General features: G+C 46.3%; 1 protein-coding gene across 4 annotated transcripts in view; it reads left to right on the forward strand.

The window, feature by feature from the left end:
* The window catches only part of ccdc102a (coiled-coil domain containing 102A), a 60,737-nt gene extending 49,439 nt beyond the window's left edge, over positions 1-11,298 (forward strand). For all 4 annotated transcript variants that reach the window (XM_048972811.1, XM_048972812.1, XM_048972809.1 and 1 more), the window contains exon 10: positions 8,119-11,298. In XM_048972811.1, coding sequence (XP_048828768.1) covers positions 8,119-8,251 — 133 coding nt within the window. In that variant the 3' untranslated portion in view covers positions 8,252-11,298. The remainder of the gene's footprint in view (positions 1-8,118) is intronic.
* Positions 11,299-18,699: the final 7,401 nt, after the last annotated feature.

Consider the following 18,699-nt stretch of genomic DNA (forward strand, 5'->3'; position numbering starts at 1 on the left):
AGGCGGCCCCCCACCCCGTGGGGGTTCAGCAGAACCGCTGGTTTGTGGACCTTTAGGTTAGTGTGTGTGATTAAGCAACTGTGCCTGTAACCTATTGGCTGGTGGCTGTTGGGACGGTTCCAGTGAATCAAGAAAAACTTTGAACAGAGTAATGCAGTGAAGAGTTTACATTAAAAACAATTATGCAGTATTTACAGTGCCCCCTACCAAGATACAGTAGTAAGGTAGGGTAACGCTGGGGTTTTCTTAAGAGATATACAGATAGGGTTATCACTTGTATTTGGGGAAAAAAAGTATTCCAAGTATAATTTACTGTACGTATCAAAAATTTTAATTGATGAGACCTTATTTGCAAATCATTCTGTGCTATTGTGTTACATTCCTGGCAGTTTATCAATGAACTCATTAAAGTGCCTCTTTATACTTTGTTTTTGAGGTATTTTCTTAATCCTACTTTCTGGTTTGAAATGGGATAGTGTAAATACAGTCTATTCTGCACCAGTCAGTCTCATCTGAAACTACCTACTGAAGCTAAGGGCGTCTGCCAAATCATGTAAATGTAAATGTAAGCTAAGTTTAGCCTATTGAAGGATATACTTTTCTGAGGCTAGTGGAACAAATAAATATACATTAACTGGAATGTGAATCCTAAGGGTTTTGAATAAAAGTTACTTTTTAATCTATTTGATTTATCACAAATACATAAAGCATAAATGCTTCAAATATTGTCTCTTTTATGGTCAAATGGGCAAACTGTTCATTACATTTTCAAATATAAATGTGGCTGGGAGGTAAGTTAGTGAAACTCACTAATTAATTGCCTTTTTAAAGTGTAATAGAGTTACATGAAAAACCAAAATTTTCCCAGAGCAAAGTGCATAATGAAAGCCAGAAAGGTCACGCTCATGTTGTGCGGGGTTTTTACAGCATTGTCAAAAAAATCAGGGTTCCTGGATAGTGTATGATCGTCTGTCTGTCCTGTCTGTCTGTCCTGTCTCTGTCTGTCCTGTCTCTGTCTGTCTGTCTTGTCTTGTCCGTCTGTCGGACAGACAGACAGACAGACAGACGGACAGGACAGGACAGACAGACAGGACAGACAGACGTCCTGTCCGTCCTGTCTGTCTTGTCTGTCCTGTCCGTCTGTCTGTCGGGGGGGGGGGGTGGGGGTGGTTGTTGTGTATGCTTTACATTGTAGGGACTAAATGTCCCCACAATGTGATAAAAACCTGTTATTTTGAGGCTGTAGCGACCACAAGGGGAAACTCAGTTTTATGAAAATCTGTGACTGCAGTCTAAGAACTACAAACGTCAAAAGACTTGTATTCTGTTTGGTTGCCTATGGTTAAGGTTAGGGCTGGGTGGGGGTTAAGGTTAGGGCTGGGTGGGGGTTAGGGTCGTCATGGCTGGAATTATGGTTTTTCCTATAGAGATGAATGGAGAGTCCCCACAATGATATGCATCCAAACATTCCTTTCATCTATGTCCTGTTGCTACCATTCTGGACTGAATCTGCATAACACCGACCTGGAAGATTATAATAAATAAATAAAAAACGTCTGGTAAGCAAATGCATGTGTGAAAGGCCGCAGTCAACCCGTCCTCTTTGTATTAAAGTAAAGGATGGCTCTGGATTTGCTTGGATGTGTTTATTGAAGACTCGAACAATTGTAACATTAAATTTGTAATATTTCCTGCCGTAAGTGGAGTTTGACATTCAGAAAACAGGAAACTGAATGCAATGGGAAGCTTTGGAGCCCGAGCAGGTGCAGATAGTCCTCTCGCAGACGTCGTACACCGGTACGGTCTCACAGTAACGCCGGCGTCTGAGGCTCCTCTGTAGCCAGTGCAATGTGACAAGCAAGCTGGCGTGTTTGATCTCACTGCCACAGGTCCCCCTACAGTCAGCGTTGCATCGTTAGCACTGGCAGCCAATCGCAGGCTTCCGCTGCTCGCGGCTGGCCACTCAGCAGCCTGTTACCATAGCAACAGAGCGAGTTGGTCCCACCCTCCAGCAGTGGAGGATGCTGGTGTAAGCCCTCTGGAACAATGCCACCCCTTCCAGCATGTGAGAAATTCAGCCTTCGCTTCCCAGCAAATCTATTATAATTGAGTCCCGGGATTTTGGAAATAAGGTTTTTTGGATGGCTTCTTTACAATAAAGATTAAATATTGAGTAATTCAGGGAAATTATTACCGTGGTGGAATTTAAGTGAATTTCTCCATGCTGTGGTCAGAAGTTGAATTAGTCATTTAGAAGAAGCCTTTTGATTTGAATTCTTTCTTTGATGCTTTGCAGTGCTGCATGCTTCTTGCAGTACTGCATGCTTCTTGCAGTACTGCATGCTTCTTGCAGTGCTGCATGCTTCTTGCAGTGCTGCATGCTTCTTGCTGCTGTCTGTTCAGTTTTGTGCTGGGTTGCCAGTCCCATGCTGATCCCAGACCACTCTCTTTTATGCTCCTGGGCGGGGGGGCACTGCACAGCCTTCCATTTTCTCCCCTCTGCTGCCTCTCCATCTGGGATGTAGCAGTCCAGGCTAGGAGATGCAGTTGTTACTGATGCTCGAATGGCCCATTCTAGCCACTCAGGCATGCTCCGATTGGCTGGCTGAATGATGCGGCGGCTGTCTGGGCCGTTCCCGGTTCAGATCGCGGGGCTGAGATGCTTCCTGCTGCTGTTTCTACTTCACTCTATAGCTCATTGCCCTTAATGGCTTCTGCCCAATCAAAAATCTCCCAAAGAGCCTGAGAGCTGACAGCAGACTGCAGAGCTATGGATGGAGGAGCACATGACCAGTGTGCTGTCAGCTCCAGGTTTAATAACCCCCCCCCCCCGACAGTGCTGTTGCCTGTTCCTTGGCATTATGTAGCATGAACAGATATCCATAGGTTATCATAATGATCTGAATGCTGAGCGGTACAAGGCAAGGCGGATGTTGGTAAACACCTCAGCGTCACCCTCTATCAAAGGGGTTTGACGTAACGTGTTTTGACAGCACCGTGGAAGTGAATGGGGGTGTGAAAGGTGACCATCTCTCCCTCCCCCTTGTTTAGCAGTACCCCCCCCCCCGTCCGACTTGTCCCCATTTCATTGCTTTCCCCCCCTACGGCGTCGATGCCTCCCATACTGTTATCTCCCCCTGTCAGCCGCCCGCCCCTTTATCGTGTCGGCAAGACCGGCCGCGCCATGTGGCCGCTGGAGAATGACCCAGAGGGCGGGCGGCTGGCGCATGGTGTACGACATGCTTAGCGTGTGCTTAGCGTGTGCCGTGCATTGTTGTGGTATGTTTCTGGCCGGTATTAGGTCAGATTTCACAGTGCAGAGCTGTCTGCTGCAATCGAACATTCAAAGCCTGTTTTTGCGTATCTTTGTTTCCCAGAGTGTTTATACATTTATTTCTGAGTGTTGTATCACTTGACAGTTTTTTTTTTATGTTAAGTAAATTGCCATCATTCAAACCCATGTCACAGGAACATATTTTATTCCGTCAGTGGACTCTGCACCAGAAATGAAATTTAAAATGAAATGAAATCAATCGATCCATTTGCACAAGTATGAGTACGTTGTACTCATGAAGTACGAGTACGTTGTACTCATGAAGTACGAGTACGTTGTACTCATGAAGTACGAGTACGTTGGAATGCTTCTCTGCACATCTTGCTCTGTTGGTCAGATGGTGCCTGTGTGTGCATGTGCGTTATGTATGTATTACATTCAGTTCCCACAAGGGGACTGAAAATATACAAATCTCTGAATGCAATCAAAAGTCTTGTGTTTTATTTAGTTAGTTATGGTTAAGGTTAGGGGTTAAGGTTGGCATTGTTGGGATTATGGTTTTTCCCCTTCGAAATTATGATTCGAGTACAGGCGTGTGTGTGTGTGTGTGTGTGTGTGTGTGTGTGTGTGTGTGTGTGTGTGTGTGTGTGTGTGTGTGTGTGTGTGTGTGTGTGTGTGTGTGTGTTATCCACAGTTGCTTATGGGGAAGGCAGGAAGACAGGTCCTGCGGTGGATTAGTTTGTCTTTTTACTCCTTTGCAGACAGATCTATGCTATTACTGCCTCTGAAGATTTTACTGCCCTCCTTATTGCAGGCATCAAGGAACCATGTGCTTTACAGTCTCCTCTCCAGTCCATAACAGTAAAGTTGATTTCAAAATCAATAGACGGGGATCCTGGGGGGGGTCTGTGGGAATGGAGTCCCTTTGGTCCATTGCTGTGGGCTCTTGTGCTCCTCTTGATCTTCAGGTCTCCTTCTTGTGTGTGTGCCAAAGAAACACGAGTGCGCCCACACACACGCGCACACACACCAACTCACGCCTAGTGACCACAGTGAGCTTGGCAGCTGTACCTCGAAGATTAAAGACCTCTGTCGGCCAATAATGTCACGTTAGCCTCCTTATATCCTGGGCCTTCACAGCTGTCGCTGTAAATTTCTACCCTCGCCGCCACGTCAGGCCTCTGTGAGGTGCTTAGCGTCCCTCGGGGCTGTAATATTTACAGCTCGGTTTATAGAATGTATAACAAGGACAGTAAAAACACAGCAGGTTCCACAGCGTCTCCAGGGGGCCGGAGGCTCCAGACTTGTGCAAATACCTAGCGGCCACGTTTCCCTAAGAGTCAGGTGTCTGCCGCACGAGCACTGAACTAAGTGAGTGTAGGAGAGCGAAAACATGAAACTAAACCCTCGTCTGCTTTCTACACCCCCCCCCCACATAAGTGGCATTAACTCATTTCAGAATGACTGCTAACCTACTTAATGAGTCTGTGAGAAGTTTGGCTTTGAATCCGCCAGGCCTCATGCAGGAAGTGGGCGCGGGACTGAGGGGGGCCTGAGGTACGTTTCACAGGAACCTGGATATCCACAGAAGGACACCTGCAGAAGACGGGGTCTGAGAGAGTTGAGGAGTGAGCTGGCGCTCACAGCCAGCTCTGCGCAGCTGTCTGCCAGTAGCATAGGACCCAGTTAATCCATCTTCATTTGCTTGGACAGGTGTAAACTCTCCCCCCCACCCTCCCCCAGTCCCCAATTACTGGTTGAGGGGGTTTCCATCAATGATGCAGCAGCCTGCCAGCAAGGAACTGGCAGAAATGGTACTGAGCGCAACCTTCCAGCTAACTGGAAATTCTGCCCTCGTATATCTTATGCATGTATCTGTGTGGTCTCTATCGTATTCCATCTGCTGGTATTTCATCCACATGATTGTAATGGTGTTGTCTTACTGACCATGCCTGGTGATCTTAGGAGGGGATTATCGAGAAGAACTAAAACAAAAGTGGCTACAGCAGCATGCCTGCGCACTGCTTAGCAGACCAGTATCACCACCAGGAGCTGAAAGACGTCTTCTTACATTTCTGCAGCAGGTTTATGGTCATTCCCCTTAATGTGACCCGGCTGAGCGTTTAGCTCCAATCTAAAAGCTTTTAGGGAGAGTGGGTGGCTCTGGTCAGAATGCCGTTGCGTGCAATTTAGTGCCATTAAAACTCTCGTCAGTTCGTCCCTGCCGGGGGTGCGGTCTGGTTCCTGTCAGTACCAGGAATGGCAAGAATCTTCCAGATCCCATAGAACAGCTCTGGAAACACTCGTACCATCAAGTAAAGACACTGTGTGGCTGTGAGCTTTGCAGGGGCATAAGGACCTGCAGGTGGAGCTGGCCAGTGATGGGACACTGCGACCTAATGCTTACAGAATGGGTTGGATTCATTGTTGAAGACCCCATTAGCAAAAAAAAAAAAAGCAATGGGATTTGAGGGACAGTGTTTACGTTTTCTAGACCTCTGATCAGATATTCGGTGTCCTTGATTGGCTGGGAGCTGGGCGAGGGACAGGGCTGAGAAATGTCCCTGGTCTCCCGGGACAGGGCTGAGGAATGTCCCTGGTCTCCCGGGACAGGGCTGAGGAATGTCCCTGGTCTCCCGGGACAGGGCTGAGGAATGTCCCTGGTCTCCAGGGACAGGGCTGAGGAATGTCCCTGGTCTCCCGGGACCGGGCTGAGGAATGTCCCTGGTCTCCCGGGACAGGGCTGAGGAATGTCCCTGGTCTCCAGGGACCGGGCTGAGGAATGTCCCTGGTCTCCAGGGACCGGGCTGAGGAATGTCCCTGGTCTCCAGGGACAGGGCTGAGGAATGTCCCTGGTCTCCAGGGACAGGGCTGAGGAATGTCCCTGGTCTCCCGGGACCGGGCTGAGGAATGTCCCTGGTCTCCCGGGACCGGGCTGAGGAATGTCCCTGGTCTCCCGGGACCGGGCTGAGGAATGTCCCTGGTCTCCCGGGACCGGGCTGAGGAATGTCCCTGGTCTCCCGGGACCGGGCTGAGGAATGTCCCTGGTCTCCCGGGACCGGGCTGAGGAATGTCCCTGGTCTCCCGGGACAGGGCTGAGGAATGTCCCTGGTCTCCCGGGACCGGGCTGAGGAATGTCCCTGGTCTCCAGGGACCGGGCTGAGGAATGTCCCTGGTCTCCAGGGACAGGGCTGACTCTCCTTCCTGTGGCTGTTGGTATTTACTCCTTTTTTCCCTTCCTTCCCCACTAATCAGCAGTTAGCCTGCATGCTCACGCCTCTCAATGACCCTCCCTCCTCTTCCCCCCCTTTCAGTGAGGATGGGTATTAAATGAGAGAAGCTTCCCTTTTCTTTTTTTTTCCCGTAATTAATCTGCATTTATTCTGATGGCTGACAAATGTACCGAGCTGTGATTTTAGAGGCACCCGCTGCTGGAACACGCGTTTCCGGCAGATTAAGTCGTCGTCACCTACCGGAGTGAAACGGCAGAACGGTGCGGTGGCCGGGTGACTCGGGTGGAGAGTTTGCTGGTTTAAGGCATTAACGGCACTCGCTTCCATTTTCTGCTTATCATTTAATTACCACGCCAGCTGACAGACTGCCTGCACATACATTTATAGAAATACATCCTTTAATTCCGATATACTGATGAATATTTACCTCTGACTTAATTTCGGTGAGTCATAAATTATGGCAGCTTTTGAAGTTTAATTTCACTGGTGCTAAACTCGACTCCACGGTAATCAGCTCTGTGTTCGTTAGCATTCAAACATACAGAAAGACATCTGAAAGACAGACTGTGAACTGCTGCTTGTATTTCTGGTGAATGATAGATTTCACTGCTTTATAAATGTGTCGTCCTTGTTCTCCAAGAGAGAAAGTATGACGGAGCTGCCATGTGTCAGAAGACCTGTCATGCGTATTGTGGCAATACAATCTTCTGTCATCTAATCGTAGTTTATTGCTTTGCAGACCATTGTACTGATTTTTGTTTTCCGTGACATACTTTCTATAACAATCTTTTCAGCTGCATTTCCTTTACCCAGTCAGTCTCTGTTGTTCATCTTCATTTATCCTGAAGTTATAACCCTGCATTTTTTTGTGCACTATGTACATTGTGCATCTAAGGCTGGTAAATAGTATATTGACTAATACTGTTCTACTTGGCAGTATATATGTGCTTTTTGGTGATTTTCGTACAGTATAAAAAAACGCTCTATGAAGAACTAAAGATATTCAAATATTCTAAACCGATTAAACAACAACAAACAAATGTGTTTTTGTATAGCACGTTATTACAAAATTGCGTCGTCTCAAAGCGCTTTACAGCATCCCCACCCAAAGCCCCCAGTGAGTAAGCCATAGACGACAGTGGCAAGGAAAAACTCCCTAGAAGGAAGAAACCTTGGGAGGCACCAGACTCAATGAGGGAGCCCAACCTCCAGGGGGCAGCAGGGAGAGTCAAATTGGACTCAAATGCATAATAATAATAACAAACTCAAATGCATAATATTTAAAGTCATTTCAAGACAATACGACTAGAGTACGAGCAGAGGGCCACCTTCGTGAAACCCCAGGAAATAGTTGTTCTGTGCTCCGACAGTGATTGGTGCAGTAACTGAGATTGGTGGGCATCTCACATTAGGACTGGAACAGGGTAAAGAGCAGGCAAACGTATGGCCAACCATAAAGAAACACAGGGTGCAGACAGAGTTTCAGGATGAGGATTAAGTTTTGGAGCCGATCTGTCTCCCAGCCCCCAGCCACGGATGTCTGCTGGGAAATCCTTGAGTGTGTGATATTTCTGTCTGATTCATCTATCTCTCTCTCCTCCCTTTCCTCAGACTACGGCGCCAGCAAAACCCAGGCCTGTTTGGGAAGATGCGCTCATCTCGGTTTAGCCCGGAAAACCCAGAAGCGCCTGCTAGTGACCTTGAGGAAGAGGAGGAGGGTGAGCTGCAGATCCAGATACCCTGAGCGTCGCCGCTGAGAGCCTCCCGCAGCTGTGGCCTGTCTCCTCACGTTGGAGAAGTACATCGACAGACACACTGTCAGCCAGCAACCAAGACTGCAGAGAGTGTGCGGAGTGACCGAACGTGTGGCTCTGTGTGGATCGGAGCTGTAGGTTTGACGCCACAAATATGTCTGTCTGCTTGATGTTCTAGCTCACTGCCCGAGGACACCGATCCAACACACCCCCTCCTCATCCTCTCAGGAACTCCCCCCCCCCCACTGACAAATGACCACAATCCCAAAATGTTGCTCTACTGTTGTGGAACCGAAATGTCAAGGACATTAGAAGAGGAGTGTGTTATGCATTGTTGGTATCTGCAAACAAATAGCCTCTCTGGACGTCGTCTCTGTCCCTTCCAGTTCGGTTACTCAACACCAGTTTAGAATAAACCATCCATAAAAGCAATAAGAACACAGTTTACTTCCACCAGCTCCATCGAAAACCAGTGTAATTAGGACCAAGCCATTTGTGATGGTTATATTTGAGATTATTTATCTTTTTTATATTGAAATGTATTACAGTGTTTTGTATTATGCTTTATACAGCACCGTTCAAAAGTCTGGACTCAGCTTCTTTCTATGTCTTAGTTATATTGTTCGTCTTATAAGCCTCATGGCAATGAAGTGATACATATCAAATACGGTAACCACCACCAGAGGTTTTCAACATCTCAACATTTTCTCAGATTTTAGACTCTTCAAAATTAGCCTCGTTTTGCTTCGGTCTTGAGATGACAGCATCGCAGAATCTTGGCATTCTTTCAAGCAAAATCCAGATGTGGCCAGCAGTCCTGAAGGAGTTTCCACAAGTTCTGGGCACAAGATGGCCACCTCACTCTTACTCTTCGATCCAACTCATCCCAAGCCGGCTCGGCAGGGTTTAAGTCGGGATTGCGGGGTCCAGGTCATCAGTGACAGCACTCCATCTCTCTTCTTGTTCATAAGATGATAAAACCTCGAGGTGTGTTTAGGGTCGTTATCTAGTCAAAAAGCAAATGATTTTCAGGAGGCATGTTCAGACTTTTGACTGGTAGTGTAGCTGTTGTATGTTACTAGCTGCATGTCTGTGCTGAGCCACACCCCTGTTTCCCAGAGTCTTACTTCTGTCTCTCTGTTTACAGCAAGGTCATGTATCTTTGAATTCTATCATCAGATTGTACATTTAGGTACATTTAAATATGTTTTTCTTTTCTGAATTATGATTCTGGAACATTCACTTGTGTGCGTGTGTGTGTGTGTGTGTGTGTGCGCGCACACACATGCCCTGATCGGGGTCCACGGGTCACTGCTAGCCCGTGAAAGCCGTTACCATGCGATCGCCATAAAAACCAAGGAGAAGTAACCTTGAGAAAGTAAATGCTCAGTGCATTTGGAGGTGCTGGTCATAGTAGTTGCTTTTTATATGCTTTTAGTTATGAAAAAATACACCAGTGTTATTTATGGGGAAATATTAAAAAAAAAAAAAAGTTTGACCTGATGAGTCTCAGCTGATACTGAATGTTGTATTTGCGCATCCTGGTGATGCCTGTCGTTGTGGATAACATGTTTCCTTTACCGGTCAGCCTGATTAACCTTTACGTAGTAGTGGTTGGTTAGCCGCAGGTCTTTCTCACGGAGTACCATCAGTCTCGCCTACCGGAAGCTTCCAAGCTTGTAGATTTGTTGCTCCTGCCTTAATATTTTGATACATTTTACATAGGAAAACAGTCTTACTAGGCTTTTCCAGGCCTTCAAAACACTTGAAGTCTTGGGGTGGGTGGCTGGGTGGGGGGGGGGTTTAAACATTGGAACTCACTACACAGTGAAAGATCTTTTCAGATCTGTAATGAAGGAATAGGGAAAACAAACCGTGTCTCTCATCAGTGCTATGAAGCTGGATCCTTCCTGCGGTGTTACGGTCTTTGGGCCTTTCGTCCTTCAGGACTGGCCACAGAGACAAACAAAGGGCACAGTCACCCTTCCTTTGCTGTGCGAAGTGCGTTCTTCTGTCTGTCGTCTTTATTTATGTGCCAATGTTAGCTTTTGCTTCCTCCGATACGTCGGTGGATGCCGTTTCCTAGAATCTCTCTTTCCATATGTATCTTACCCACTACTACAAAATACAGATGACCACTTACCACTGTATCCGATCAGCTGGCGTATTGCAAATGTATGTTTTTAGAGTTTCATTCCAGTTAATGGAGTAATATTCTTGGAATGTAACTGTAATGTTGTAATGATGTCTTGATGTAATGAATCGGCAAGTGAAATTCTGTGTGTTCTCTGCACCCGTGTTTTTCTTCCCGGTCCTCGGGGGCCCCCAGACGGTCCCTGTTTTTATTCCCTCCCACCTCCCAGCACACCTGGTGTAGCAGGGAATTTTGTGGTGATTCGTTGGGAGCTGGGAGAGAGCAAGAATACGGCCAGGACTGGGCTGTGAGACACTGCTCTACACTGCATTAAGCATTACAGCATGTGCATTTTGCATAGTGTTTCGCCCAAAAATGGTTACCTCCCGAAATGCACCAGTTTTAACCAAAAAAGGTTCTAATTTGTGAGGTGAATAAAGTTCTAAGGACAGGCATGAGATTGATGCAAGACTTGTGGAATCGGGCAAGGTGCTGTTAATGGTGCCGAATGTGAAAATCTCTGTCAGCTCTGCCTGTCTCTCGTTCATGGCACTTCCTGTCCTTGTTCTTAGACATCCATTATAACCTTTATGATACACCTGAAATAGAGGGTTCTTCATATAAGAAATTAGTTTTAGGCTGGTGTTTAAGTGAGAAATGCATGTTCTGCTATCTGAGTGTTTCTGTCGGATATTATGGAGGAATATGTTCAAAAGGTGTGATTTCGTTTTATGTGATGTGTTTACTTCTCTAAATACTCATGCTGTCGAACTGAATACCGTTGTCAGCAAAATACCCCCCAGTCTTGACTGTTCCAGGTCCAGTCATGAAAACCATGCACATGCATGTTGAAGAGACTACAGCATTGTGATTTGTTTTGTATTAAATTTTCTAACAAATGTATAGTTGTTTGTTATTGGTGGTCCACCTACTCCTCCATAATTAGTTACGCTACTGAATTCTTGGGGGTCGGGGGCTTTTGACGAGGGAGATCTCTCTCTGTCCAGTTAGTGTGACCATTGCTGATGCTGAAGTTTACTATGGTAATATAAATGTTGGAAATGACTCTCTGATGCATCTTGACTAATGTAGCGCACCCATGGCTAATGTAGTGTGTTCCAATACCCCACTAGAGGGCATTAGTTAGGATGGCCCAGAAAATATCATCCCAGAGCAGCTCCCAGCAAGTCTGCAGCTGCTGTGCGCAGGCTATACGCTAACACAAAAACGCAAACCCTAAAGAGCTGTCCATCGTCAGCCATCATCAGATTTACAGTCCGTGCTTAACATGCATCATCCGCAGCCCTGCGCTGCAGTGCATTACAGCCCTCGCAGCACTTAAGTGCATCTTAGAACTCGCTATTCAAGGTGCTCTCCTCCCTCTACATCTGCACAGTCATCCACCTGCATTTTCTTCCTGTCCATCAAACTAAAGTCATTATCATGAACTTCTCCCTGTCCAAGACTGCAACAATCTGAGGAGTAAAAACCTGTTAAGAAGATGATGAATGGGGTAAATAATGACAAAATTGAACAAAAATGAATAAATGAATGGGAGAAATGATTGCTTGAATAATTCTGCCCATCTGTTATGTCCGTAACGCGCTTAATCTGATTTGAAGGCTTCCTTAACTGTCTTATCAAAGGCAGCGCCAGGCTGAACGGAGAGACCTCTTTCCAGCCAGTGCCAAGTGCTGTAGACATGCGACATGAGTGACCTGGTTACCTGAACGGAGGTAGGAAACAATGAGGTTGCGGCTCCCAGAGGTGGGGCTGGGGGGGGGGGGGGGTTGTCACCAAGTCACTGCCTGGTCCCTTCATGGATCTTCTGGTCCACATGACTTACCAGGGAAACTGGGCTATTTTTCTGGACGGGGTTTAACCATAAGTACCTCGAGACAGTGTTGACTTGTAAAAGTAGGCAGGATGCATGTTAGAACATTAAAATGGGTACAGAATAAGGAAATACCCTGAAGTAACAGGGGACCTTGGGTACAATTCGTGGTTTCAGGCTGGTGTGTAACTTTTTTCAAAGTCCTACCTTTTCGGGATTTTATAATAGCTTTTCTTGGAAAAGAGGGGCCAGAGTTTGCAGTCATGTGCAGCACCTGGGGCTTCGCCGTTCAGGGTCAGGGTCCTTCATTTACTGCACTAGGAGCCCTCTTGTTTTGTCAGCCATAAGCAGGCTTGTGGAAAGAGAGAAGTTGTGCAAGTTAGACCAAGATGACACCTGTGTGGTAGACTGGTTCCCCTGTGATGTGAACACATGCTGTGTGGTAGCATGTGTTCACATCACAGGGGAGCCGGACTGTGTGGTAGCATGTGTTCAACATCACAGGGGAGCCGGACTGTGTGGTAGCATGTGTTCACATCACAGGGGAGCCAGTCTGTGTGGTAGCATGTGTTCACATCACAGGGGAGCCAGTCTGTGTGGTAGCATGTGTTCACATCACAGGGGAGCCAGTCTGTGTGGTAGCATGTGTTCACATCACAGGGGAGCCAGTCTGTATGGTAGCATGTGTTCACATCACAGGGGAGCCAGTCTGTGTGGTAGCATGTGTTCACATCACAGGGGAGCCAGTCTGTGTGGTAGCATGTGTTCACATCACAGGGGAGCCAGTCTGTGTGGTAGCATGTGTTCACATCACAGGGGAGCCGGACTGTGTGGTAGCATGTGTTCACATCACAGGGGAGCCGGACTGTGTGGTAGCATGTGTTCACATCACAGGGGAGCCAGTCTGTGTGGTAGCATGTGTTCACATCACAGGGGAGCCGGACTGTGTGGTAGCATGTGTTCAACATCACAGGGGAGCCGGACTGTGTGGTAGCATGTGTTCACATCACAGGGGAACCAGTCTGTGTGGTAGCATGTGTTCACATCACAGGGGAGCCGGACTGTGTGGTAGCATGTGTTCACATCACAGGGGAACCAGTCTGTGTGGTAGCATGTGTTCACATCACAGGGGAGCCGGACTGTGTGGTAGCATGTGTTCACATCACAGGGGAGCCAGTCTGTGTGGTAGCATGTGTTCACATCACAGGGGAGCCAGTCTGTGTGGTAGCATGTGTTCACATCACAGGGGAGCCAGTCTGTGTGGTAGCATGTGTTCAACATCACAGGGGAGCCAGTCTGTGTGCTTCATGTTTAAATGTTTGCACAGATAATGTGATCTTGGAGTGAAGTGATGTTGTGCTGAATGTGGAACATAACAAACCCACTGCTGCTCAATTACGATAAATCATCACCGTGATCATTTTGGTCAGTATTACGGTCACGGTTGTTTAACATGATTACTCATTGACTTTGGAAATATCACCTTATCTTTTTAACAGAGGGTTTCACTGAAGTGTAATTCGACTGAGAAACAAATAAAAAATGGGAGTTTCGCTGCAAAACAGAATGTGGTGCAATTTCAATTTTATCTCAAATGTTTTGTTCTGAAAATCATCAGAAGGCGTAATTGTAATTAAAATTCGATTAATCGCCCAGCCCACAGACACTGTAAGGCACGAGAGCTGACGCTGTTCGTCCGTCTCTGATGGCCTTTTTGTCCAGTGTTGTGTCCAACCACATTACAAAAATAAATCCCAGCACAATAGTCCTGCCGTGAATCAATGAATTAATTAAGAAAGTGTGTAGTAGAGTGCAGGTGGTGCGAGTCTGATAGAAGAGCCTGTTTTAATGGGAAGATCCTTTGCTCAGTGCTCTGCATTGAAGGAGAGGTTACATGTACTATAGTCCATCAGGATTGTTCTGCTGTCAGCAAAATGAATGCTCTTCATTGATTAAGCAATCATTATAGCAATACACTAAGCTCTTCTGTAATGCTCAGTGAGTAATACAGAACAAGCTTGCATTTATGGCTAGATCTACTCTTCAGGATGTGTATCTGGTGAAGAAGATGCCTGTAGGAATATACCGCTGCACACACCTAACCCAGGTAGCTGAGACCTCAGGAATGACCTCCCCGGCAGCACAGACGGCGGAGCAGTACAGAAAGAGCATGTAAGGTCCTCCCTGAAATCAAGAATGCTTTTTGAGCTGTGAAAGGTGCGAATGCACCACAATAGGCTGCAACCCAGACTTCTAGATTGAAACTGAGAGAGCGAATTCAATTTAGCAGGGCAGGGTTAAGAGAGAGGGTGGTCAGAGGAAGGCTGCGGTTATGAAGGCCCCCCCCCCTGTTCTAAGCTGGAGTGTGATAAATCAACCCCCCCCCCCCCCCCACAAATAGGTCAAGGCTTTCTCTGCCGGGGAAGTTATCCGGACCAAGTTGGCTTCAAAGGCAGGGCAGTACAGAACACGTAATTGTTTTTATCAAGAGGATTTATCGCGGAATCGCTGCAGCGTTTATAAGAGTTTGATCTAGTAAAGTGAAAAATAATTTCGAAAAAGGCCTTATCTGTGTAACCATAAAGGTTTAATATCATTGAAATAAAACTACTGATAGTCTTTAAAGAGCCCCTCTATAGAGACCCAAGCTCCCATTAGTTAGCCAGCCTGTTTGACGTACGCATAATAAATGTAAGTAACTTTAAATAAATCTCATATGAGATTTACGCGTCCATAGCAGAGGTAATACTCTCTTCTGAACCGTCATGCCACCCTGAGGCAGTTCTCTCCCGTTCTTGTGGTTTTAATAATGTTGATTTTCATATATGTGTGTAAAAGAAAATGATTGTGTATGTAGCTATTTGGTGCAAGATGGGAAATGTTGTGGCTGCTTTCATGCATATTAGATTGTTTGTGTTTATGACTATACACTTTGGGGGAGTGGGGGGCTTTAACCTGTGTGGGCACTGGAGCTAATTTCTGTTGCCTATACCACCTTATCTGGCTTTCAACTCTTTATCCAGAACTGTTGGAAATGGCCGGGGCTCCATCCATCCATCCATCCATCCTTACTTTTCCTATGCAGGGTCATTGGCATCCAGATCCCAGGACAAACCGGGACTGGGTACCAACCCGGGACTGGGTACCAACCCAGCACAGGACACACACACATTCACATCTACAAACACATACAGTTTGGTGACTCCAATTCACCATATCATGGTGAGTGACTGCATGCTGGTCCTAGAGTTATGAGATTAACCACAGTTAACTCAGCCACAGTTAACCACAGCTCACCTTCCTACTTATTTCTATTGTAAACACAGCAAGAAAGCGGCTGCGTGTTAATTTGACGGGTCAGTCAGGGCGTTGCTAGGATCTTCTGACATTATCGTGGCTTATCGCAGAGGCATAACCTGTCGGAGGAGTTTCAAACTGAGAGCATCTGACTACACAGTCATTCAGGGCTTGTTTGGATTCATTTGGGGCTTCACTGCTGAATGCCTACGGCTCCATGTGCATTTTCGATCGATGACCTGATACTGTGTCCTACTGGTGTGAGACATGTGAGACCGTCTTAGAGGAGATGAAGCTGGCTGTTGCAACCACGGGCACCTGCTCTGATGACTGTCCTGCAGGCTGCAGATACACCAGGATCTTGTCCCCTCCTCTTGGATAGTACTTCACCGAGGATTTGCGCAGGTGCTTTTATATCCTCTGGGTTCAACGATCGGAAATATAGGATTGGGGAGGCTTTTTGAGCGTATCAGCGATTCTCTGGGGCTGTTTGTGACATCCTTATCTGCTAGAGTGTGATGTAGCACCTCTACTGATACAGCTGCTCGCACACACTCATACATACAAAACTGATGACACAAGCTCAGCCTCAGCCAATGGCAGGCATTAGAAAATGTGGACCTGCGCTTGCAAAAGCCTAGAGTGACACGGTGCCCAGGAGATTCTATCACGCAGTCGTAATTCTCCCGTGTCTTTTAGTGACTCTGCCAGGCGAAAGTGCAAAGAAATGCAAACTAAGAATAATGTCAACAGAGATGTTGTTGGAAGAGGAGAGATGAGAGTTAGATTAAAAAACAAAAGACCCAAGAGGCTGGGAATTTAAAATCCATTCTTCACTCGGCTACCTCCAGCACGAACGCTTATAAAGACATTATGTGAGTCTTTGCAATTCACAAAAAGTGCCGTTTCCGAGCAATGAGAGACTAGGGTCATTAAGACATGCAGTGTGACTTTTTTCCAGGAATGTGGGTGAGGACAAATCTGTTTGCTTTCTCCTTTTTAATGGGCCCTGTTCACGTACATTTGCTTCATAATGAACCACTTGCCTTCTTATCCTTTTCACTCTTTATTCCGAAGCCTTTTTGCCGCCTGTTCTCTCCTTTTCATCCTGCACTCATTCATTCACACCCCCTCTACTCCTCGTTCTCATTCAGAGGGGAGGTATTTGAGTCCGTGGTTGTACTTTCACAGTATTCCCCTTCTCTATTCAGAAAGAAAGAAGATGTTGGGGATGGGGGGGGGGTGGGGGGAATTACATGGTGCTGAACGTGTGCGTTTGCAGTCTTGTTAAAGTTCTCAGCTGACACCTCGGATGGGAGGTGAGCGCTTCTTCACAAGGTTGCCTTTGGCCCGGATTCTGTGCTCAGGATCGTTGCCTGAAGCTACTTTCACAGGAACAGCAGGAAGAGCAAGAACGAAGCGATACGCTGGGAAAAGCAAATAAGTGATCTGTCTGGGTGTTTGGATGCTCACAAATACACATGCAGGCACAGACAGCACAACCGTGGAAGAAACTGAGAGACCATTCTGTGTTTTTAAACAAACATGCATTTTTAAATCCTGGTTTAATCACCGTTCTGCTGGCAGAAGGCTACACTGAGCAGCAGGTTCCTTCCAGGAACCAAATGTTTAAGACAACAGTACAGTCCCATAAAGCAGGGAAGAAGCCCTTCATTAATGAGAAACAGAAAGGAAACTGGGCAAATGTATTTTACACAGAGACACACCCATAAATTGAGAAATGAATGAAACTGAAAATTGTGCTGTGGTTTCTTAATTTTTACTAAGGCAGAAGTGGTTTGTAGTATGAGTTTGTGGGCTGTAGGCAAAATTAGGAATGGGGCTGTGCTGGAGTCTGCCTGATTACCAGAGTGTGAAGAGAATGCCGAATAGTGTGAGGTCTTAAAGTTGGAATAGTCCATTAGAGCTTGGATTGGGGAGGGTCAACTTTGTCTATACAAAGTTGGATGTGTGTGGTGGGTGTGAGTGGAGTGTAGCACAAAGGAGACGACACCCCCACAGAGTGACATCATTAACCGCCGCCGTTCATTTGTGGTGCACAGTGAAAGGCCCCCTGTGTTTTCGATGACTGTATGTCGAGTTCCATAAGTGGTACATCCCTTGATGTCCAAACAGATTGTATGTAGGATTAATAGCACCCCTGTCCCCAGCAGCTGTACACACTTGTAGTATTTACCACAAATCGGAGCCTTCGGATAATGATGGATGCCAGAGTCTCCCCTGAGACGTCTGTTATCACCAAAATTGTTTATTTACACCTTTTTTTTTTCTTGTTCCTGACCTTTTTTTCTGGAACATTCTATTGCTAGATTTGATGACACATGGAACTGACTCTCTAAGTCAGTGATAAAGTTGCTGGAATTTTAGATCACAAGGTGTCTGGTCCTGAATCCATTTCTTAACCAATGAAGTGGCACTACGAACCTGTCACATGACTTCTGATAGTGAGACTGGCCGTAGTATTACGGCACGTAAACATGAGGCAGTGACTGCTGCTGTTAGTCTGTTAATGTTTACAGGTGTGATTCAGAGGAATAGATGCTGGCAGTCTGTCATTGTGTGTGTGTGTGTGTGTGTGTGTGTGTGTGTGTGTGTGTGTGTCTCTCTCTATACAGACAGTTCCAGTAATATATTTGTCATTTGGGTGGCGCATAGTTTTACAGGCAGTGTTTTCTCATGGCTACTGGGCTGTGGGTTCTAATGTATCCCTCGCTCTACACATGCACACTTTCGGTCCAGGTTTCTCCCACAGTGTGAATTAGCGGTATCCTGTTTGGCATGTTCGCCGCCTAGTTCCTTGGACAAGATCCAGATCTCTGTGCCCCTCTGCTGCTGGATTCAGCAAACACAGCCTTTGAGCAGCTACAGAAATCTGACTCGCTACCACCTGATGCATTCAGAATAAGAGCTATTCTGCATAAGTCTGGCTCTCTGGGAAAATGTTAATGTTCACGTAAACTGCGGAGGGCATTTCTTAATGGTCAAAGCTGTGAGATTATGCGTTATGGTTGTATCCTCTCCTAGAATAGTATATTTAAAATCTAATTGGATTTTATTATTAAGTTATGTATTACATAAAAGAATTACTTTCTGATATTAAACAAAAGTTGCAGCTTAATATGTGTGGTAATTTTATGCTTATTTTGTTCTCT

Source organism: Brienomyrus brachyistius, chromosome 13 (genome assembly GCF_023856365.1).
Source record: "Brienomyrus brachyistius isolate T26 chromosome 13, BBRACH_0.4, whole genome shotgun sequence".
NCBI classification, from domain to species: Eukaryota; Metazoa; Chordata; class Actinopteri; order Osteoglossiformes; family Mormyridae; genus Brienomyrus; species Brienomyrus brachyistius.